The 21,034-nt window shown below is 47.4% G+C and overlaps 1 protein-coding gene across 1 annotated transcript; it reads left to right on the top strand.

Annotated features, from left to right (window-relative positions):
* The first annotated feature begins 14,836 nt into the window (after window positions 1-14,836).
* hspb12 (heat shock protein, alpha-crystallin-related, b12) lies at window positions 14,837-18,216 on the top strand. The gene is made up of 3 exons (XM_076035841.1): window positions 14,837-15,287; window positions 16,682-16,842; window positions 17,983-18,216. The coding sequence occupies exons 1-3, from the start codon at window positions 15,032-15,034 to the stop codon at window positions 18,172-18,174; spliced, it is 609 nt and encodes a 202-aa protein (XP_075891956.1). The 5' UTR covers window positions 14,837-15,031; the 3' UTR covers window positions 18,175-18,216.
* The last annotated feature ends 2,818 nt before the right edge of the window (window positions 18,217-21,034 follow it).

Here is a 21,034-nt window from a genome sequence, read left to right as displayed (position 1 = left end):
CTGCACTCGCTGTCACTGCACAAGATTTTTTTTTCTCTTATTCTCATTCTCCCTCGTCATCGTCTGTTTGAGAGTCAAATCTCTGGGAAGCCCTGGAGGTCTCGATACACAGCTGCATTCTTCCACTTTCCAGTTTCATCTTTCAGTTTCGATTTGGTTCTCTGTACATCACCTGTAAATTTGGAGGGGAAAAAAAAAAGGTTTTCAATTGTAGTTTTGAATGAACTGGATCACCGCAAGTGGAAAACTGCTCTCTGTGATGTATTGGAGTTTTTTCAGAAGCAAAAAAAAAAAGTACACAAATGATCAAGATGAGTCGGAATACACGTAGTGTGGCAGGTTTGCGTGGCAGGTTGAGATGTTGTCCATCTCTCACTTTTACACACACACACACACTCACCTGCTACTCCTTTAGGCCTGATCCGTGTGAAAGCCGCGTCCTGCCACGTCTCCCCCGCTGCTGATATGATCCTGCGTGAACGTTTTGAGAGCAGAAACCAGAAAATTCCTGCTGACACCGAGACAGCCTGACGAATGTCGCCCCGCTCCATCCCTCCGTCGTCTCTCCTCATCGTCCCCCCCGTCCTTCCAGCTTTGTCTCCTCGTCTTTTCCCTCCCCTCAACCGCCTCCATCCATCCCCATGAGGGGGTGAGGTAGGGGTGAGGTGGGGGGGGGGGGGGGGTGGCCGTTACATAACCAAGAGGACGTCTGAGTGCTGCTACCTTTGCCGACAGGCAATTAGCCGACGATTATGAAACAGGCTGACGAACAGGAGATGTGTATCTCTCTCCCGTCTGTCTTTTTCTTTTCTTTGCCCTTCATCTCCCCCCCCCCCCCCCCCCACATCTACGTCACCACAAGCTTCTCTGAGCAAAGCTTTTTTTTTTGAGGGCAGCCCGTCCCAGAAAACTCCAGTGGAAACCAATCGATGATGAAAGGAAGCGTTTCTCGCTCGACTTCTCCCTTCGCCAGTCATTTGTGCGTCTCGTGGCCTCATAACGGCGGAGCAGCGACGCGGCGTCCTTGAGTTCAGACGACGGGCGTCTCGGGAGAGTCGAGTCTGTTCTTGGTGTCTCCGGGTCGAGTCTGGGTTTTTTCTGCGGCACTGAGACGGGATGACGAGAAAGGAATTCCACATTCTCTCTCAGTTACGTGTGTGTGTGTGTGTGTGTGTGTGTGTGTGTGTGTGTGTGTGTGTGTGTGTGTGATGCAGAGGGAGAACCCAGCGCTATAAAAAGACATCAAAACCTCTGTCGGACACAGATACGGCGAGAGGAACCATGAATATTCAGTCTGGTGTTGGGGCCCCTGTCACCCTATAGCCTACTTTCCATTTTAGAACAAAGCTGAAGGTGGTTAGGAGGGGGTGGGGCAGGGGGTGGAGGGCTGACAGGGGGGCGGGGAGTCGCTCCATCAAGCACAGAAACACTCGGACCAAGCTGTGAAAACTGCTGCTGCCTGGAAGTGAATGAGCGTGAAGATCTCCACACCGGGACACGGCGCTGTGGTTAACCCACATTAGCCCTGCCCCTTCTCTGTTAAGACATCCCATAATTCCTTGGGGTAAGGTTATGGGGAGTGGGAGTGGGGAAGGACAGTGGGTACAGCTACAACTGAGCAGAGGCTCATGGGAGTTCAAAGCCATACAAGTCGCCCAGCGGGGACCCAGACACGTGGTGAACAGGGTACGAGGAGACGACACGAGCCAATATGAATGTACCGTCCTGAGTGGGTTCCATGTCACCATCATCAGCCGCCTCACACACACACACAAACACACACACACACACACACACACACACACACACACACACACACACACACACACACGCACACGCACACACCCTCTCCTTCCCGGTCCTCTTTCTTCACTCTTGCTTTGGTTCTTTTTTCCTGTTTCTCCTCCTCTTTTGGCTGAATGTAATTATTTGATTATTGCCACCTTGGATTTGAAAAATGAATCTTGGTTTGCTGCATCTTGTCTGATTTACAGTTAATAAAAATACAGTTCTTTGCAAAAAACATTCTGCTGTGAGTGGTTGGTTTCTTGACTTGTTTGGGGTTGGGGTTGTACTAGGGACATGGGGCCACTTCTTTTTTCATCAGGAGCCCACAAGAGACACCCACGTCAAATTTGGGGAATCTAGCGGATGAGGAACCTGAAAACCCTAACCCTAAATTCAACCTTAAGTATAACCCTAACCCTAATTTTAGCCTTAAATATAACCCTAACCCTAACCCGAGCTTCAGGCTTATCGTTAACCCTAATTCAATGCAAGTCTATGGGGTGAAATTTCAACTTTGTCCTAGAGACATGGGGCCACTTGCTCTTTCATCAGGAGCCCCCAAGAAGCGCCCACAGCAAATTTGGGGCTTCTAGTACTTGAGGAACCCTAACCCTAACCTTAACCCTAACCCTAACCCTAACCCTAACCCTAGCTTCAGCCTTATTTCAATGCAAGTCTATGGGGTGAAATTTCAACTTTGTCCTAGAGACATGGGGCCACTTGCTCTTTCATCAGGAGCCCCCAAGAAGCGCCCACAGCAAATTTGGGGCTTCTAGTACTTGAGGAACCCTAACCCTAACCTTAACCCTAACCCTAACCCTAACCCTAACCCTAGCTTCAGCCTTATTTCAATGCAAGTCTATGGGGTGAAATTTCAACTTTGTCCTAGAGACATGGGGCCACTTGCTCTTTCATCAGGAGCCCCCAAGAAGCGCCCACAGCAAATTTGGGGCTTCTAGTACTTGAGGAACCCTAACCCTAACCTTAACCCTAACCCTAACCCTAACCCTAACCCTAGCTTCAGCCTTATTTCAATGCAAGTCTATGGGGTGAAATTTCAACTTTGTCCTAGAGACATGGGGCCACTTGCTCTTTCATCAGGAGCCCCCAAGAAGCGCCCACAGCAAATTTGGGGCTTCTAGTACTTGAGGAACCCTAACCCTAACCTTAACCCTAACCCTAACCCTAACCCTAACCCTAACCCTAGCTTCAGCCTTATTTCAATGCAAGTCTATGGGGTGAAATTTCAACTTTGTCCTAGAGACATGGGGCCACTTGCTCTTTCATCAGGATCCCCCAAGAAGCGCCCACAGCAAATTTGGGGCTTCTAGTACTTGAGGAACCCTAACCCTAACCTTAACCCTAACCCTAACCCTAACCCTAACCCTAGCTTCAGCCTTATTTCAATGCAAGTCTATGGGGTGAAATTTCAACTTTGTCCTAGAGACATGGGGCCACTTGCTCTTTCATCAGGAGCCCCCAAGAAGCGCCCACAGCAAATTTGGGGCTTCTAGTACTTGAGGAACCCTAACCCTAACCTTAACCCTAACCCTAACCCTAACCCTAACCCTAGCTTCAGCCTTATTTCAATGCAAGTCTATGGGGTGAAATTTCAACTTTGTCCTAGAGACATGGGGCCACATGCTCTTTCATCAGGAGCCCCCAAGAAGCGCCCACAGCAAATTTGGGGCTTCTAGTACTTGAGGAACCCTAACCCTAACCTTAACCCTAACCCTAACCCTAACCCTAGCTTCAGCCTTATTTCAATGCAAGTCTATGGGGTGAAATTTCAACTTTGTCCTAGAGACATGGGGCCACTTGCTCTTTCATCAGGAGCCCCCAAGAAGCGCCCACAGCAAATTTGGGGCTTCTAGTACTTGAGGAACCCTAACCCTAACCTTAACCCTAACCCTAACCCTAACCCTAGCTTCAGCCTTATTTCAATGCAAGTCTATGGGGTGAAATTTCAACTTTGTCCTAGAGACATGGGGCCACTTGCTCTTTCATCAGGAGCCCCCAAGAAGCGCCCACAGCAAATTTGGGGCTTCTAGTACTTGAGGAACCCTAACCCTAACCTTAACCCTAACCCTAACCCTAACCCTAACCCTAGCTTCAGCCTTATTTCAATGCAAGTCTATGGGGTGAAATTTCAACTTTGTCCTAGAGACATGGGGCCACTTGCTCTTTCATCAGGATCCCCCAAGAAGCGCCCACAGCAAATTTGGGGCTTCTAGTACTTGAGGAACCCTAACCCTAACCTTAACCCTAACCCTAACCCTAACCCTAACCCTAGCTTCAGCCTTATTTCAATGCAAGTCTATGGGGTGAAATTTCAACTTTGTCCTAGAGACATGGGGCCACTTGCTCTTTCATCAGGAGCCCCCAAGAAGCGCCCACAGCAAATTTGGGGCTTCTAGTACTTGAGGAACCCTAACCCTAACCTTAACCCTAACCCTAACCCTAACCCTAACCCTAGCTTCAGCCTTATTTCAATGCAAGTCTATGGGGTGAAATTTCAACTTTGTCCTAGAGACATGGGGCCACTTGCTCTTTCATCAGGAGCCCCCAAGAAGCGCCCACAGCAAATTTGGGGCTTCTAGTACTTGAGGAACCCTAACCCTAACCTTAACCCTAACCCTAACCCTAACCCTAACCCTAACCCTAGCTTCAGCCTTATTTCAATGCAAGTCTATGGGGTGAAATTTCAACTTTGTCCTAGAGACATGGGGCCACTTGCTCTTTCATCAGGAGCCCCCAAGAAGCGCCCACAGCAAATTTGGGGCTTCTAGTACTTGAGGAACCCTAACCCTAACCTTAACCCTAACCCTAACCCTAACCCTAGCTTCAGCCTTATTTCAATGCAAGTCTATGGGGTGAAATTTCAACTTTGTCCTAGAGACATGGGGCCACTTGCTCTTTCATCAGGAGCCCCCAAGAAGCGCCCACAGCAAATTTGGGGCTTCTAGTACTTGAGGAACCCTAACCCTAACCCTAACCCTAACCCTAACCCTAGCTTCAGCCTTATTTCAATGCAAGTCTATGGGGTGAAATTTCAACTTTGTCCTAGAGACATGGGGCCACTTGCTCTTTCATCAGGAGCCCCCAAGAAGCGCCCACAGCAAATTTGGGGCTTCTAGTACTTGAGGAACCCTAACCCTAACCTTAACCCTAACCCTAACCCTAACCCTAACCCTAGCTTCAGCCTTATTTCAATGCAAGTCTATGGGGTGAAATTTCAACTTTGTCCTAGAGACATGGGGCCACTTGCTCTTTCATCAGGAGCCCCCAAGAAGCGCCCACAGCAAATTTGGGGCTTCTAGTACTTGAGGAACCCTAACCCTAACCTTAACCCTAACCCTAACCCTAACCCTAACCCTAACCCTAGCTTCAGCCTTATTTCAATGCAAGTCTATGGGGTGAAATTTCAACTTTGTCCTAGAGACATGGGGCCACTTGCTCTTTCATCAGGAGCCCCCAAGAAGCGCCCACAGCAAATTTGGGGCTTCTAGTACTTGAGGAACCCTAACCCTAACCTTAACCCTAACCCTAACCCTAACCCTAGCTTCAGCCTTATTTCAATGCAAGTCTATGGGGTGAAATTTCAACTTTGTCCTAGAGACATGGGGCCACTTGCTCTTTCATCAGGAGCCCCCAAGAAGCGCCCACAGCAAATTTGGGACTTCTAGTACTTGAGGAACCCTAACCCTAACCTTAACCCTAACCCTAACCCTAGCTTCAGCCTTATTTCAATGCAAGTCTATGGGGTGAAATTTCAACTTTGTCCTAGAGACATGGGGCCACTTGCTCTTTCATCAGGAGCCCCCAAGAAGCGCCCACAGCAAATTTGGGGCTTCTAGTACTTGAGGAACCCTAACCCTAACCTTAACCCTAACCCTAACCCTAACCCTAACCCTAGCTTCAGCCTTATTTCAATGCAAGTCTATGGGGTGAAATTTCAACTTTGTCCTAGAGACATGGGGCCACTTGCTCTTTCATCAGGAGCCCCCAAGAAGCGCCCACAGCAAATTTGGGGCTTCTAGTGCTTGAGGAACCCTAACCCTAACCTTAACCCTAACCCTAACCCTAACCCTAACCCTAGCTTCAGCCTTATTTCAATGCAAGTCTATGGGGTGAAATTTCAACTTTGTCCTAGAGACATGGGGCCACTTGCTCTTTCATCAGGAGCCCCCAAGAAGCGCCCACAGCAAATTTGGGGCTTCTAGTACTTGAGGAACCCTAACCCTAACCTTAACCCTAACCCTAACCCTAACCCTAGCTTCAGCCTTATTTCAATGCAAGTCTATGGGGTGAAATTTCAACTTTGTCCTAGAGACATGGGGCCACTTGCTCTTTCATCAGGAGCCCCCAAGAAGCGCCCACAGCAAATTTGGGGCTTCTAGTACTTGAGGAACCCTAACCCTAACCTTAACCCTAACCCTAACCCTAACCCTAACCCTAGCTTCAGCCTTATTTCAATGCAAGTCTATGGGGTGAAATTTCAACTTTGTCCTAGAGACATGGGGCCACTTGCTCTTTCATCAGGAGCCCCCAAGAAGCGCCCACAGCAAATTTGGGGCTTCTAGTACTTGAGGAACCCTAACCCTAACCTTAACCCTAACCCTAACCCTAACCCTAACCCTAGCTTCAGCCTTATTTCAATGCAAGTCTATGGGGTGAAATTTCAACTTTGTCCTAGAGACATGGGGCCACTTGCTCTTTCATCAGGAGCCCCCAAGAAGCGCCCACAGCAAATTTGGGGCTTCTAGTACTTGAGGAACCCTAACCCTAACCTTAACCCTAACCCTAACCCTAACCCTAACCCTAACCCTAGCTTCAGCCTTATTTCAATGCAAGTCTATGGGGTGAAATTTCAACTTTGTCCTAGAGACATGGGGCCACTTGCTCTTTCATCAGGAGCCCCCAAGAAGCGCCCACAGCAAATTTGGGGCTTCTAGTACTTGAGGAACCCTAACCCTAACCTTAACCCTAACCCTAACCCTAACCCTAACTTCAGCCTTATTTCAATGCAAGTCTATGGGGTGAAATTTCAACTTTGTCCTAGAGACATGGGGCCACTTGCTCTTTCATCAGGAGCCCCCAAGAAGCGCCCACAGCAAATTTGGGGCTTCTAGTACTTGAGGAACCCTAACCCTAACCTTAACCCTAACCCTAACCCTAGCTTCAGCCTTATTTCAATGCAAGTCTATGGGGTGAAATTTCAACTTTGTCCTAGAGACATGGGGCCACTTGCTCTTTCATCAGGAGCCCCCAAGAAGCGCCCACAGCAAATTTGGGGCTTCTAGTACTTGAGGAACCCTAACCTTAACCTTAACCCTAACCCTAACCCTAACCCTAACCCTAGCTTCAGCCTTATTTCAATGCAAGTCTATGGGGTGAAATTTCAACTTTGTCCTAGAGACATGGGGCCACTTGCTCTTTCATCAGGAGCCCCCAAGAAGCGCCCACAGCAAATTTGGGGCTTCTAGTACTTGAGGAACCCTAACCCTAACCTTAACCCTAACCCTAACCCTAACCCTAGCTTCAGCCTTATTTCAATGCAAGTCTATGGGGTGAAATTTCAACTTTGTCCTAGAGACATGGGGCCACTTGCTCTTTCATCAGGAGCCCCCAAGAAGCGCCCACAGCAAATTTGGGACTTCTAGTACTTGAGGAACCCTAACCCTAACCTTAACCCTAACCCTAACCCTAGCTTCAGCCTTATTTCAATGCAAGTCTATGGGGTGAAATTTCAACTTTGTCCTAGAGACATGGGGCCACTTGCTCTTTCATCAGGAGCCCCCAAGAAGCGCCCACAGCAAATTTGGGGCTTCTAGTACTTGAGGAACCCTAACCCTAACCTTAACCCTAACCCTAACCCTAACCCTAACCCTAGCTTCAGCCTTATTTCAATGCAAGTCTATGGGGTGAAATTTCAACTTTGTCCTAGAGACATGGGGCCACTTGCTCTTTCATCAGGAGCCCCCAAGAAGCGCCCACAGCAAATTTGGGGCTTCTAGTGCTTGAGGAACCCTAACCCTAACCTTAACCCTAACCCTAACCCTAACCCTAACCCTAGCTTCAGCCTTATTTCAATGCAAGTCTATGGGGTGAAATTTCAACTTTGTCCTAGAGACATGGGGCCACTTGCTCTTTCATCAGGAGCCCCCAAGAAGCGCCCACAGCAAATTTGGGGCTTCTAGTACTTGAGGAACCCTAACCCTAACCTTAACCCTAACCCTAACCCTAACCCTAGCTTCAGCCTTATTTCAATGCAAGTCTATGGGGTGAAATTTCAACTTTGTCCTAGAGACATGGGGCCACTTGCTCTTTCATCAGGAGCCCCCAAGAAGCGCCCACAGCAAATTTGGGGCTTCTAGTACTTGAGGAACCCTAACCCTAACCTTAACCCTAACCCTAACCCTAACCCTAACCCTAGCTTCAGCCTTATTTCAATGCAAGTCTATGGGGTGAAATTTCAACTTTGTCCTAGAGACATGGGGCCACTTGCTCTTTCATCAGGAGCCCCCAAGAAGCGCCCACAGCAAATTTGGGGCTTCTAGTACTTGAGGAACCCTAACCCTAACCTTAACCCTAACCCTAACCCTAACCCTAACCCTAGCTTCAGCCTTATTTCAATGCAAGTCTATGGGGTGAAATTTCAACTTTGTCCTAGAGACATGGGGCCACTTGCTCTTTCATCAGGAGCCCCCAAGAAGCGCCCACAGCAAATTTGGGGCTTCTAGTACTTGAGGAACCCTAACCCTAACCTTAACCCTAACCCTAACCCTAACCCTAACCCTAACCCTAGCTTCAGCCTTATTTCAATGCAAGTCTATGGGGTGAAATTTCAACTTTGTCCTAGAGACATGGGGCCACTTGCTCTTTCATCAGGAGCCCCCAAGAAGCGCCCACAGCAAATTTGGGGCTTCTAGTACTTGAGGAACCCTAACCCTAACCTTAACCCTAACCCTAACCCTAACCCTAGCTTCAGCCTTATTTCAATGCAAGTCTATGGGGTGAAATTTCAACTTTGTCCTAGAGACATGGGGCCACTTGCTCTTTCATCAGGAGCCCCCAAGAAGCGCCCACAGCAAATTTGGGGCTTCTAGTACTTGAGGAACCCTAACCCTAACCTTAACCCTAACCCTAACCCTAGCTTCAGCCTTATTTCAATGCAAGTCTATGGGGTGAAATTTCAACTTTGTCCTAGAGACATGGGGCCACTTGCTCTTTCATCAGGAGCCCCCAAGAAGCGCCCACAGCAAATTTGGGGCTTCTAGTACTTGAGGAACCCTAACCCTAACCTTAACCCTAACCCTAACCCTAACCCTAACCCTAGCTTCAGCCTTATTTCAATGCAAGTCTATGGGGTGAAATTTCAACTTTGTCCTAGAGACATGGGGCCACTTGCTCTTTCATCAGGAGCCCCCAAGAAGCGCCCACAGCAAATTTGGGGCTTCTAGTACTTGAGGAACCCTAACCCTAACCTTAACCCTAACCCTAACCCTAACCCTAGCTTCAGCCTTATTTCAATGCAAGTCTATGGGGTGAAATTTCAACTTTGTCCTAGAGACATGGGGCCACTTGCTCTTTCATCAGGAGCCCCCAAGAAGCGCCCACAGCAAATTTGGGACTTCTAGTACTTGAGGAACCCTAACCCTAACCTTAACCCTAACCCTAACCCTAGCTTCAGCCTTATTTCAATGCAAGTCTATGGGGTGAAATTTCAACTTTGTCCTAGAGACATGGGGCCACTTGCTCTTTCATCAGGAGCCCCCAAGAAGCGCCCACAGCAAATTTGGGGCTTCTAGTACTTGAGGAACCCTAACCCTAACCTTAACCCTAACCCTAACCCTAACCCTAACCCTAGCTTCAGCCTTATTTCAATGCAAGTCTATGGGGTGAAATTTCAACTTTGTCCTAGAGACATGGGGCCACTTGCTCTTTCATCAGGAGCCCCCAAGAAGCGCCCACAGCAAATTTGGGGCTTCTAGTGCTTGAGGAACCCTAACCCTAACCTTAACCCTAACCCTAACCCTAACCCTAACCCTAGCTTCAGCCTTATTTCAATGCAAGTCTATGGGGTGAAATTTCAACTTTGTCCTAGAGACATGGGGCCACTTGCTCTTTCATCAGGAGCCCCCAAGAAGCGCCCACAGCAAATTTGTGGCTTCTAGTACTTGAGGAACCCTAACCCTAACCTTAACCCTAACCCTAACCCTAACCCTAGCTTCAGCCTTATTTCAATGCAAGTCTATGGGGTGAAATTTCAACTTTGTCCTAGAGACATGGGGCCACTTGCTCTTTCATCAGGAGCCCCCAAGAAGCGCCCACAGCAAATTTGGGGCTTCTAGTACTTGAGGAACCCTAACCCTAACCTTAACCCTAACCCTAACCCTAACCCTAGCTTCAGCCTTATTTCAATGCAAGTCTATGGGGTGAAATTTCAACTTTGTCCTAGAGACATGGGGCCACTTGCTCTTTCATCAGGAGCCCCCAAGAAGCGCCCACAGCAAATTTGGGACTTCTAGTACTTGAGGAACCCTAACCCTAACCTTAACCCTAACCCTAACCCTAGCTTCAGCCTTATTTCAATGCAAGTCTATGGGGTGAAATTTCAACTTTGTCCTAGAGACATGGGGCCACTTGCTCTTTCATCAGGAGCCCCCAAGAAGCGCCCACAGCAAATTTGGGGCTTCTAGTACTTGAGGAACCCTAACCCTAACCTTAACCCTAACCCTAACCCTAACCCTAACCCTAGCTTCAGCCTTATTTCAATGCAAGTCTATGGGGTGAAATTTCAACTTTGTCCTAGAGACATGGGGCCACTTGCTCTTTCATCAGGAGCCCCCAAGAAGCGCCCACAGCAAATTTGGGGCTTCTAGTGCTTGAGGAACCCTAACCCTAACCTTAACCCTAACCCTAACCCTAACCCTAACCCTAGCTTCAGCCTTATTTCAATGCAAGTCTATGGGGTGAAATTTCAACTTTGTCCTAGAGACATGGGGCCACTTGCTCTTTCATCAGGAGCCCCCAAGAAGCGCCCACAGCAAATTTGGGGCTTCTAGTACTTGAGGAACCCTAACCCTAACCTTAACCCTAACCCTAACCCTAACCCTAGCTTCAGCCTTATTTCAATGCAAGTCTATGGGGTGAAATTTCAACTTTGTCCTAGAGACATGGGGCCACTTGCTCTTTCATCAGGAGCCCCCAAGAAGCGCCCACAGCAAATTTGGGGCTTCTAGTACTTGAGGAACCCTAACCCTAACCTTAACCCTAACCCTAACCCTAACCCTAGCTTCAGCCTTATTTCAATGCAAGTCTATGGGGTGAAATTTCAACTTTGTCCTAGAGACATGGGGCCACTTGCTCTTTCATCAGGAGCCCCCAAGAAGCGCCCACAGCAAATTTGGGGCTTCTAGTGCTTGAGGAACCCTAACCCTAACCTTAACCCTAACCCTAACCCTAACCCTAACCCTAGCTTCAGCCTTATTTCAATGCAAGTCTATGGGGTGAAATTTCAACTTTGTCCTAGAGACATGGGGCCACTTGCTCTTTCATCAGGAGCCCCCAAGAAGCGCCCACAGCAAATTTGGGGCTTCTAGTACTTGAGGAACCCTAACCCTAACCTTAACCCTAACCCTAACCCTAACCCTAGCTTCAGCCTTATTTCAATGCAAGTCTATGGGGTGAAATTTCAACTTTGTCCTAGAGACATGGGGCCACTTGCTCTTTCATCAGGAGCCCCCAAGAAGCGCCCACAGCAAATTTGGGGCTTCTAGTACTTGAGGAACCCTAACCCTAACCTTAACCCTAACCCTAACCCTAACCCTAACCCTAGCTTCAGCCTTATTTCAATGCAAGTCTATGGGGTGAAATTTCAACTTTGTCCTAGAGACATGGGGCCACTTGCTCTTTCATCAGGAGCCCCTAAGAAGCGCCCACAGCAAATTTGGGGCTTCTAGTACTTGAGGAACCCTAACCCTAACCTTAACCCTAACCTTAACCCTAACCCTAACCCTAGCTTCAGCCTTATTTCAATGCAAGTCTATGGGGTGAAATTTCAACTTTGTCCTAGAGACATGGGGCCACTTGCTCTTTCATCAGGAGCCCCCAAGAAGCGCCCACAGCAAATTTGGGGCTTCTAGTACTTGAGGAACCCTAACCCTAACCTTAACCCTAACCTTAACCCTAACCCTAACCCTAGCTTCAGCCTTATTTCAATGCAAGTCTATGGGGTGAAATTTCAACTTTGTCCTAGAGACATGGGGCCACTTGCTCTTTCATCAGGAGCCCCCAAGAAGCGCCCACAGCAAATTTGGGGCGTCTAGTACTTGAGGAACCCTAACCCTAACCTTAACCCTAACCCTAACCCTAACCCTATCTTCAGCCTTATTTCAATGCAAGTCTATGGGGTGAAATTTCAACTTTGTCCTAGAGACATGGGGCCACTTGTTCTTTCATCAGGAGCCCCCAAGAAGCGCCCACAGCAAATTTGGGGCTTCTAGTACTTGAGGAACCCTAACCCTAACCTTAACCCTAACCCTAACCCTAGCTTCAGCCTTATTTCAATGCAAGTCTATGGGGTGAAATTTCAACTTTGTCCTAGAGACATGGGGCCACTTGCTCTTTCATCAGGAGCCCCCAAGAAGCGCCCACAGCAAATTTGGGGCTTCTAGTACTTGAGGAACCCTAACCCTAACCCTAACCCTAACTAGGAAACCCCTGAGAGACACCAACCTCAAATTTGGGGCTCCTAGCGCATTGACAATTTTTTTGGCTGCTTATTTTAATTTAATTCAGATAAAACTTTAAAAGATCGAAGGCAGAATTCTCTGTTTTGGTGTGATGCACTGTGTCATGGAGCTCTCCAAGATGGACGTGAAGTGCTTCAGAGCTGAGATTGGGCTGGAGAGCTGGAGGAGGATGAGGAAGAGGAAGAGGAGGAAGAGGAGGCGGAAGGGGGACAAAGTGTGTAGAGCCCCATTAATCTGACTGGATTCCACACAGTGGGAGTTTTTTATGGCGATGGTTAGATAATGAACTATACCTCTTACAACATAATTTACCGCCAAACGTTCACTCCTCTACACACATCATAAAGCCGAACTGCCATTAGCCCCGCCCTCACTCCTTCGCTTGCTCGCTAGCGCCCTCCCAACCCCGGCCGTTTGACATGGTGACATCATCATTATGAAGTTATTAGTGGAGCAAAGGACAATCGTCTGAGGAACTGCGTCAAGTGCAGACGCTCCTGCTGACTGATCCCACAGCGGATTGCAGATTTATCATCTTTCCATGACATCATCGGCCCCTCGGCGTGTGTGTATGTGTGTGTGATGAAAGGAAGGGGGAGAAATCAGGGCAGAATGTGATGGATTTCAGATTTCTTTTCTTCTGTGTACTGCCAGTCAGGCGCCGTTAATAAACTCTCAGAGGATGTTAAAATTACCAGACTGCCCTTAGGTCCAGAGACGAGGTCTAATTTTCAAATCAAGAAGCGACGTGTTTGGATACTGGTGTTTAGATCTGACACAAGGTTGGGAGAAACCTTTCCCAAATTCAGATGCTGCATTTAAAATGTAAATGCCACACTTTGCAAGCACGAGAAACATTTTCTCTGTTGACAACATGGGAGGTCAAGACAACATGGGACCATTTTGCAATCATCCAAATAAAAAAATGCTCTCATTTCTTGGTCTGGAACTGAACTCCGACCAGGCTTACACACAAACTGAGCAAACAAAAGTTTGCAATGTGTGGAAGATTTGTGCTCTACGTCAAGAGAAGTTGATATTTACTTTCAAAAAAGTGTCACATCTGCGCCCGTGTGTTTTCTCACGCTGACGTCAGAGTTGCACAGTGTTTCCAAAGAGAAGGAGCTCTTTTGGCATTTTTTTTTTTTTTTTTTTTTTTTAACTTTCAAGCAGCACGTCTTTGATTTTTACTTCATCTCGAAGGTCCCCTCTTACATGGAGTTACCTCATAGGGAAGAGCAACAGACTGAAACCAGAGAGACATGAGTCAGATATTGGATTTATCAATCTATTCTGCTACTGAGCGGAACCATGACGTAAAAAAAGACCTTAAGAAACAAGAAAAAAAATAACAGATAATTATTCTCCTTTGCCAGGAAAAAAAAAGATTTACAAAAGTGAAATAACTTGCAGTGAAACAGAATTGTAAAAAAAAAAATGTTTTTCTTTTAAGTCCCAGACTGGAAAAATGAAGAAGCTTCAATCACATTCAGAGGTAAAGTGAGTTTTTGCCGTACAGATCTCATCTTGTCATGGTCAAATCTGATCTTTTCCAGTTCAGGAGAGCATGACGAGTTTAAAAGTCGCAGGTACCCCTCCCCCGCCCCCAAACACACACACACACACACACACACACACACACACACACCCTCTGCCTGAAACTGGAGGGGCTGCAACAAAGGCAGAGAGGACTGAACAGCAGCAGGAGGACCTGGGTAAAGAATAAAATAAATCCTCAAGGTCCGTTCAAGGAAAGAATAAGCAAGACGGTCGTGTGAGCGTGTGGACGTAATGCAAGACACCTTACAGCAGATTTAGCCGGGGTCAGGAGCGGGAAATGTTGCTTTTCGAGAAGAAATCTTCTCTGGTTCTCCTCAGAAAATACTGATGGGTCGTCCTCAGACTCAGAAAACAGTTTGTTCTGATGCTGGACCTGAACTTTCTCGGGTGTATTTTATATTTTATTGGAAGCTGAAACGCAACGTCAATTTTCTCTTTCATTATTGATAAAGTCTCAACAGTAGTCTAACGGCTGACCTGACCTCTCACCACTTTTCTATTTATGACCACATGCTGGAAGCGTCCTCAAGAGGCCCCCGTCGAACTTATCGCTGTGTGTGTGTGTGTGTGCGTGTGTGTGTCTGGCTGTCTCTCGTCTTTATCACTTTGTCCGTTACGTCTCTGGCGCTCACATTTGAAGTGCCAAAGTGCCATTTAAGGCCACAGCAACAAGGCTACCCGGCCCATGCTGTGCTCCACTTACCCACAATGCACCAGCGCTATATAAGCGCCCACAACAAAGATCCCGGGACAATGAGTGAGAGTTTTGCTAGTTTGGTGCTGACCGAGTTTCGGGGTTTTGTTGGATTTTTCTTCCTCTTTGACAGAAAAGGGAGGACCTCCCACCTGAGTCCAAGTGTGTTTTCTCTAAAGGGCAAACGTGGGCGTGCGTGTTTGTCTGTGCACTTGCGAAAGGCCAACTTACGATGGCTTCGCTGACGTCTTCCAGCCACAGGTCCTCCTCCTCCTCCTCGTCCTACCGCTCCTCGGCACGCTACAGCAGCTCCAGCTCCTACCGCTCCGACGGCTCGCTGGGCGGCTCGTCAGACTCTCTGGATCCGCTGTTTGATTCTTTCCTCGACTCGCCGGATCACTCCAGTCTGTTTGGAGACGACGGCCCCGGGGCCCCCAGCTGCCTGGCTCCCTTCGGCAAGCACAGCAGAGCATCGTATGGACACACAGGTAATGGAACTTGTGCACCGTGAGGCCTGAGTGATGTACTGGCAGCGTGGACCCATGGGATGTACAGCATCTCCATGTCAGCAGATGGGTAGCTTGAAGGTATTTGCCTCCAGCTTAATGTGCTTGGCAGGGTTAAATGCATCAGGATGCCATAAATACTGAGAGAGAAATGGAAAAATAAAACCCAAACATGTTATTTGTAGCACAAAAACACCCATCAAAGGGTCCGTTTCTGTTATTCTAATGTAAAAAAGGTTGCAAAAACAGGTGTAATGGGTTTTTTTTCAGTCGAGTGGCTGAAGCCTGTTGATGTGAGCAACTCGCCAGGCAGGCAGGCAGGCAGGCAGGCAGAAACACTTTATCGGCCTTCTCCCGCCGGCAGGAGGAAAAAGAAAGGCGGCATTAGTTTTTCATTTCACGTTGCAGCTGATGTAAAGAAAAACACCGCGCAGGAAAAAAAAAAAGACCTGCGGCACCGAAAAGGCAATGAGCCGCCTGGAGGACGTGAGAGGAGAGGAGTGGGTTTGGCTCCAGACGTCATGAGGGAGAGAGAGAGAGAGAGAGAGAGAGAGAGAGAGAGAGAGAGAGAGAGAGAGAGCGAAGACTCTAGTGTGTGCGATGTTTAAATATTTCTTTGAATACCTCACAACAACAACCAACAACCATCATTTTCTATGACCTGAAGGGTTGAATAAAGCACAATCCATGTTCAATAAAACCTGAGTAGCAACACATCAAAAAGACCTTTTCATCATTTAAATGATCTAAATGTATCATTAATAATACAAACTCATGGCCTGGCCACTAACACTCTATTAAACACAGTGTGAAAAGCAACAAGTATCAACTAGTGATGTGCATATCGATATTTGTTTCAATACATAGTGTACATAGAGTAAAATTTTGTATCAATAATTCTAATAGGGGGCTGCTATGTTTTTCACTGACATTCTAAGTTATACTTCTTTCTTTCTTTCTTTGAAGTTTGTTATATTTTGGTTACAGATTTTTTTTATTGATTGACATGTTGTGTTTATTTTTGATTTATCTTTTTAATTTTATAGAACTTTATACTTATTTATGATTTATATTTACATTTAATAGCACTTTAAACATTTTATTTAACTGTTTTTCATTGCGTCTTGTGATTTTTTAAAACTTTTTATTCATTGAAAAGGTTACAAACCAAAAAGTGTTTTTGATATCGATATCGCGATATCGACCCCCAAAAATATGGATTATCGTATTGAATTTGAAAAATATGTTATCGCCTGTCACTAGCATCAACAAGGTTTTGATTTCATCAGCATAGCTCACTGTTGGTTTAGAATTCTACCTTTGCTCATCACCGTTGGTCATTTTCATCCTAAACACCTGCCGCTGTGTCTGTGCAGCTCCTGCAGGTGGCGCTGCGACAGGCCGGCAGAGCAGCTCGGGCGGTGCAGTGCGATGTCTGGGCGACGCCTACTACGTGTCAGCTGACGTCAGCCAGTTCGAGCCGCACGACATCGTGGTGATGGCGTTCAACCACCGCGTCGTCATTCACGCCCAGAAGGTGCGTGTGTGTGTGTGTGTGTGTACGTGTGTGTACGTGTGTGTGTGTGTGTGTGCGTGTGTGTGTGTGTGCGTTGTAAAATATGAGGCGTTAAAAGCGTTTTAAATTTCCAACATGGTGTGAGCGGTGACAACGAGCGCAACATATTTAAAAGCACTGAAGTGTGCGTTCCCACGCTCTGAGTCACATGACTGTGAATAAATCGCATGTAAAAATATGTTTAGTGAGTTGGCAGGCAAACTGCTGAGGATTTATGGACAAAGAAATCTGGCGCGTTAACCGCACAGCGAGGCGAGAGGGGGACATAAATGCCGCCCGTCCCGCCTTTAGATAACGACCACATGACTTCCGACAAGGGATGCGAGAGGTCAAAGGTCAATTCTCTGAAATTTGAAAGGGGAAAAGCACGCGAGGAGAAGGACGGGTGTGAACGAAGCACTCTGAACCGAAGCTCTGTGGGTGTCAGCGCAGACTCCAGGTGTCCTGATGTAAACAGAGCGACATCGTGCGAAGCGTCGCCGCTGTCAAGGAAGCTGCAGTGCGTCCACGCAGCCCGTCAGAACCAGACGCTTTCAGCCTGCAGCCCCGTGTCCCTCACCCTGCCCGGCGCCGACGCTCACAGAACTCAATGACTCGGGAAAGCATCGGAGAGAGGAATTTGAACCCATATCGGAGGATTTAGAAGGTCCCGTTTCGTCAAAATTCAATTTGACGATTTGACGACGCCGATAAGAGTCCAAACCTGTCGGTGAACTCCTGAGGAAAAAGACACAAACTCCATCCTTTAAGAAATCAGCCCTTTGTGATGTCATAAAAAGCCATGGGTACATCCCCCAGGCTGGTGACAACATAACCGGCCGGGTCACTGGCTCCGCCCCTTGAGACCGCCTTGTTTTTGGTCACTTCCAAATGTGCCAGATGCAACAAATCCTCACTTTAGCAGAAGAGCTAACGCTCAGAGCTTTTAAAGAAGGCTGCAAACAGAGGGCTAAATAGTCTCTGTGTGTCGTTCTCACCCCCTCCCTCCCTCCCTCCTCTCACCCTCACACCTCCGTCTTGACCTTCTTCCTCACGCGGCCGCCTCGGTTCCCCCCCCCCTCCTCCTCCTCCTCCTCCTCCTCCTCCTCCTCCGCCCTGCAGGTCCTGGATGACGGGAGCGTCAGCGACACTTTTACCCACAAGTCCCTTTTCCCCGAGGACATGGACCCCCTGACGGTCAGCGGGACCATCCACCCTGATGGCACCCTGGTAGTGAGCGTCCGCCGGATGGCGGCGCCGGCTGGGCAGGAGACACCAGGCGTCCCCACCTTCCGCACTGAGGCTCACCTTTGACCTCTGGCTGCTGATCTCATTTTTAAGAAGTAGTTATGCGCATGATTTTCTCAAAGAAAATGAAATATTCTATGTTTTCAAACTCAGCCTATGTTTTCTTTTTGGATCCAGCTTGATATTTTCTATATTGTGCCTCATTTGATTCTGATTGTGGTTCTATTTTTAAATGAATAAATATAATTTTGTTTGCCATATTTTGTGTCTTAGCTTTGCAAATGTATGTATTCGCAAATAAATCAATAAATGAATAGCAAATTGTTATAAACAGAATAAACCAGTTTTCAAATTGTACAGGATGGTTACAGCTGTGTTCTTACACTTTTATCTTATCTGCTGTGTGTCCGGTCCACAATGCTGTCTACGTTTGGCAGACCCGGAATTTACAAACCCGGCTCCTGAAAAGGCTCAGTTTTCAAACGTGAATATTAGCCCGACTGTGTCAGGCTGAAAGAGCCCTGCTGTTCCGACCAGCAAGCTCCAAAAAAAACCAAACAACCGACCGACCGACCGACCGAGCCGCGTTCGTAATGCCACAGCCAGCGTGAATCTGTCTGGAAAAAGCCTCCACTTTAATTTCAATCTTGACTTAAGTGTCACTGGATATCAGCTGCCAGCGGGCTTCCCTTTTCAAAGTAAAGGGCTTAATGTTGGAAAACAGCAGCGGCGGCAGCAACAAAACCCTTCATCCCCAGACGCTGATAATAATCAATATAATTGGACTGACGGGAGGTTTTCTTTTTCCGGCGAGGCCAAATGAAATCTCACGGCTGACGCCACTCATCTCCTCCACACGCGCACCCACACACGCAGACCCCTTTTCCTTCTCACGTCTGACTCTGATTAATCAAACCCCTGCTTCATGACGCCACAGTTTGCACAAAGGAAATATGTAACACACAATGGCAAAGTGCCCGATTAAAGACCTCGGCAAAAGTAAATAGTCACTCAATCGGAGTGCGATTTTCACATTATGTGCACTCTCTCATGTATAATCAACCGGATTCATCCGCCTGAGGCGGAATTAACTGGCGCTGTTTGGAGCTGGAGACCCGACAGAACCGACTGCGGTGCACGGTAATAAGATTCAAACTCCGGCTTTCGTTTAGTTGTTGGAGCAGGAGTTGCCCTGTGGATTCACATGGCTGGTGAGTGACACTGTAACCGGCCAGGAGTCTGTTCCTCCCTGTGAGACCTCCTTGGCTCGCTTCCTTTTCCAACAGGCGCATCGGCTTTGGCAGGAGGCTGCAAACAGAGGGATAAATATGCTATTTGCAATGAAAAATAAAGCAATAAACAGATCTGTTGTCTCAGGTGAACCGCAAGAACAAGTTTTGATCTTGAAGCAAATGACAGAAATGTCCAAATCGGTTGATGACAGTTATGCAGGAAAAAAGTAAAAACATTTTTAATTTGGATGCGGATGTTGCGATTCCCCCAAAATAAAATAAATGCCAACACTTCAAAAATGAAACTCAAATACTAAATTATATTGCAGTTCTGAACACGACCGAGCTGTAATTTCAACCAATTTTCTTTTATTTAGAGGTGTTTTTGTAAAACTGTGAAAAGTTCCTTTCTACTTAATTCCTGGTGTCATGGTTGCCAAACACAGGCAGCGAGTTTTTAAATCCTTTTTTACACAGTGTGAGAAGACACACTGATGCATTAGAGGCGCTTCCCAGAAATCAGATCGATCTCAGAAGAAGGAAATCCACCTCCTTTTATGACGAGCGCGTTTTTACTCAACGCTCACGAGGGGCGAGAGCATCGATCGTCGCCGTCGTACACGACGCAGCCGAGGGAGTTGAGCCGTGTGTTTTCCAGCTGGTGGTGAGTCTCAGGACAAGGTGCCCGGATCCCACCTGAAGCTCAACGAGGGACGGAGGTGCCGCCTCCTTAATGAATCCACTCATTTGGCTCATTAAGCTTTTAGCGCTAACGTTCTGGAGCCAAGCTGCTCTTCAACCTACCCAACTAAACAACAGAGGGAAATGATGTGTCTATATATCTGCGTGTGTGTGTGTGTGTGTGTGTGTGTGTGTATTCTCAGTTCTCAGTGTTGCGGTTGCACTTCGAGCGCAGAAGAGCCAACAGACTGTTGCAGCTGGAACTCCCGGTGGGAGGACGCTGAGCTCGTTGCTGTGTTGACAGCTGGAAGTGACTGGAGCGGCTTTTCAAACACCGGGGGAAGTTTGGACACCCGACTGTGTCCTGTCTCACCGCCTGAGTCGCCAAACTGGCCGCTGCTCTTCCCATCAAGTGGCGTCCTGTCCCAGTTTACTTTACTTCCCAGCCAGGTGTTGCATTCGCACCTTTGAGACCAACTTGTTTTTGTTTCCATTTTGACACCTGGGAGCTAAAAAAAATAAATAATAATAATTCATTTTTATAACCAGGCAAAAATCTTTGCATATCTATTTCCTCTGTAGGTGCATTGGAGGGTGGCAATTAAGTCCAGATTAAACAAAAAAGAGCTCCTGCACACGTGGCCAACTTACTGAATCTATTGCGATGTTTCGGTATAAGACCTTTTTCAGGCAAAAAACATTTTTGATGAATTTTATTTTTGCTTTTTTGCTGTGAATTCTGCAAGTTGACCAAGAGTGCGGGAACTTCACTTCACTTTTACCCAAAAAGTGAAGTCTTAGCCTTTTTGTTTCTAGGCTGCAAACAGAGCGCTAAACGCCTGCTGCTTTCCCGAGGATCTATTGGAGTTTCATTTTGGTAATCGCTCGCGCACGGCTGCTGCACAGGAGTCCTGAATGAAAACTAAAGCTGAGGAAACGACAAAAACGCAGGGGAGCTCTAATGTTGATGAAGTGCGGCTGATCTCCGGCTCCTTGCGCTTTAAAGGGAAAAC

Source organism: Nelusetta ayraudi, unplaced genomic scaffold, assembly GCF_046127955.1.
Source record: "Nelusetta ayraudi isolate G7.1 ecotype Tasmania unplaced genomic scaffold, CSIRO-AGI_Nayr_v1 ptg000048l, whole genome shotgun sequence".
Classification (NCBI taxonomy): Eukaryota; Metazoa; Chordata; class Actinopteri; order Tetraodontiformes; family Monacanthidae; genus Nelusetta; species Nelusetta ayraudi.
Note: the sequence above shows the minus strand (reverse complement) of the source record. Positions and strands in the feature narration are given on the sequence as shown.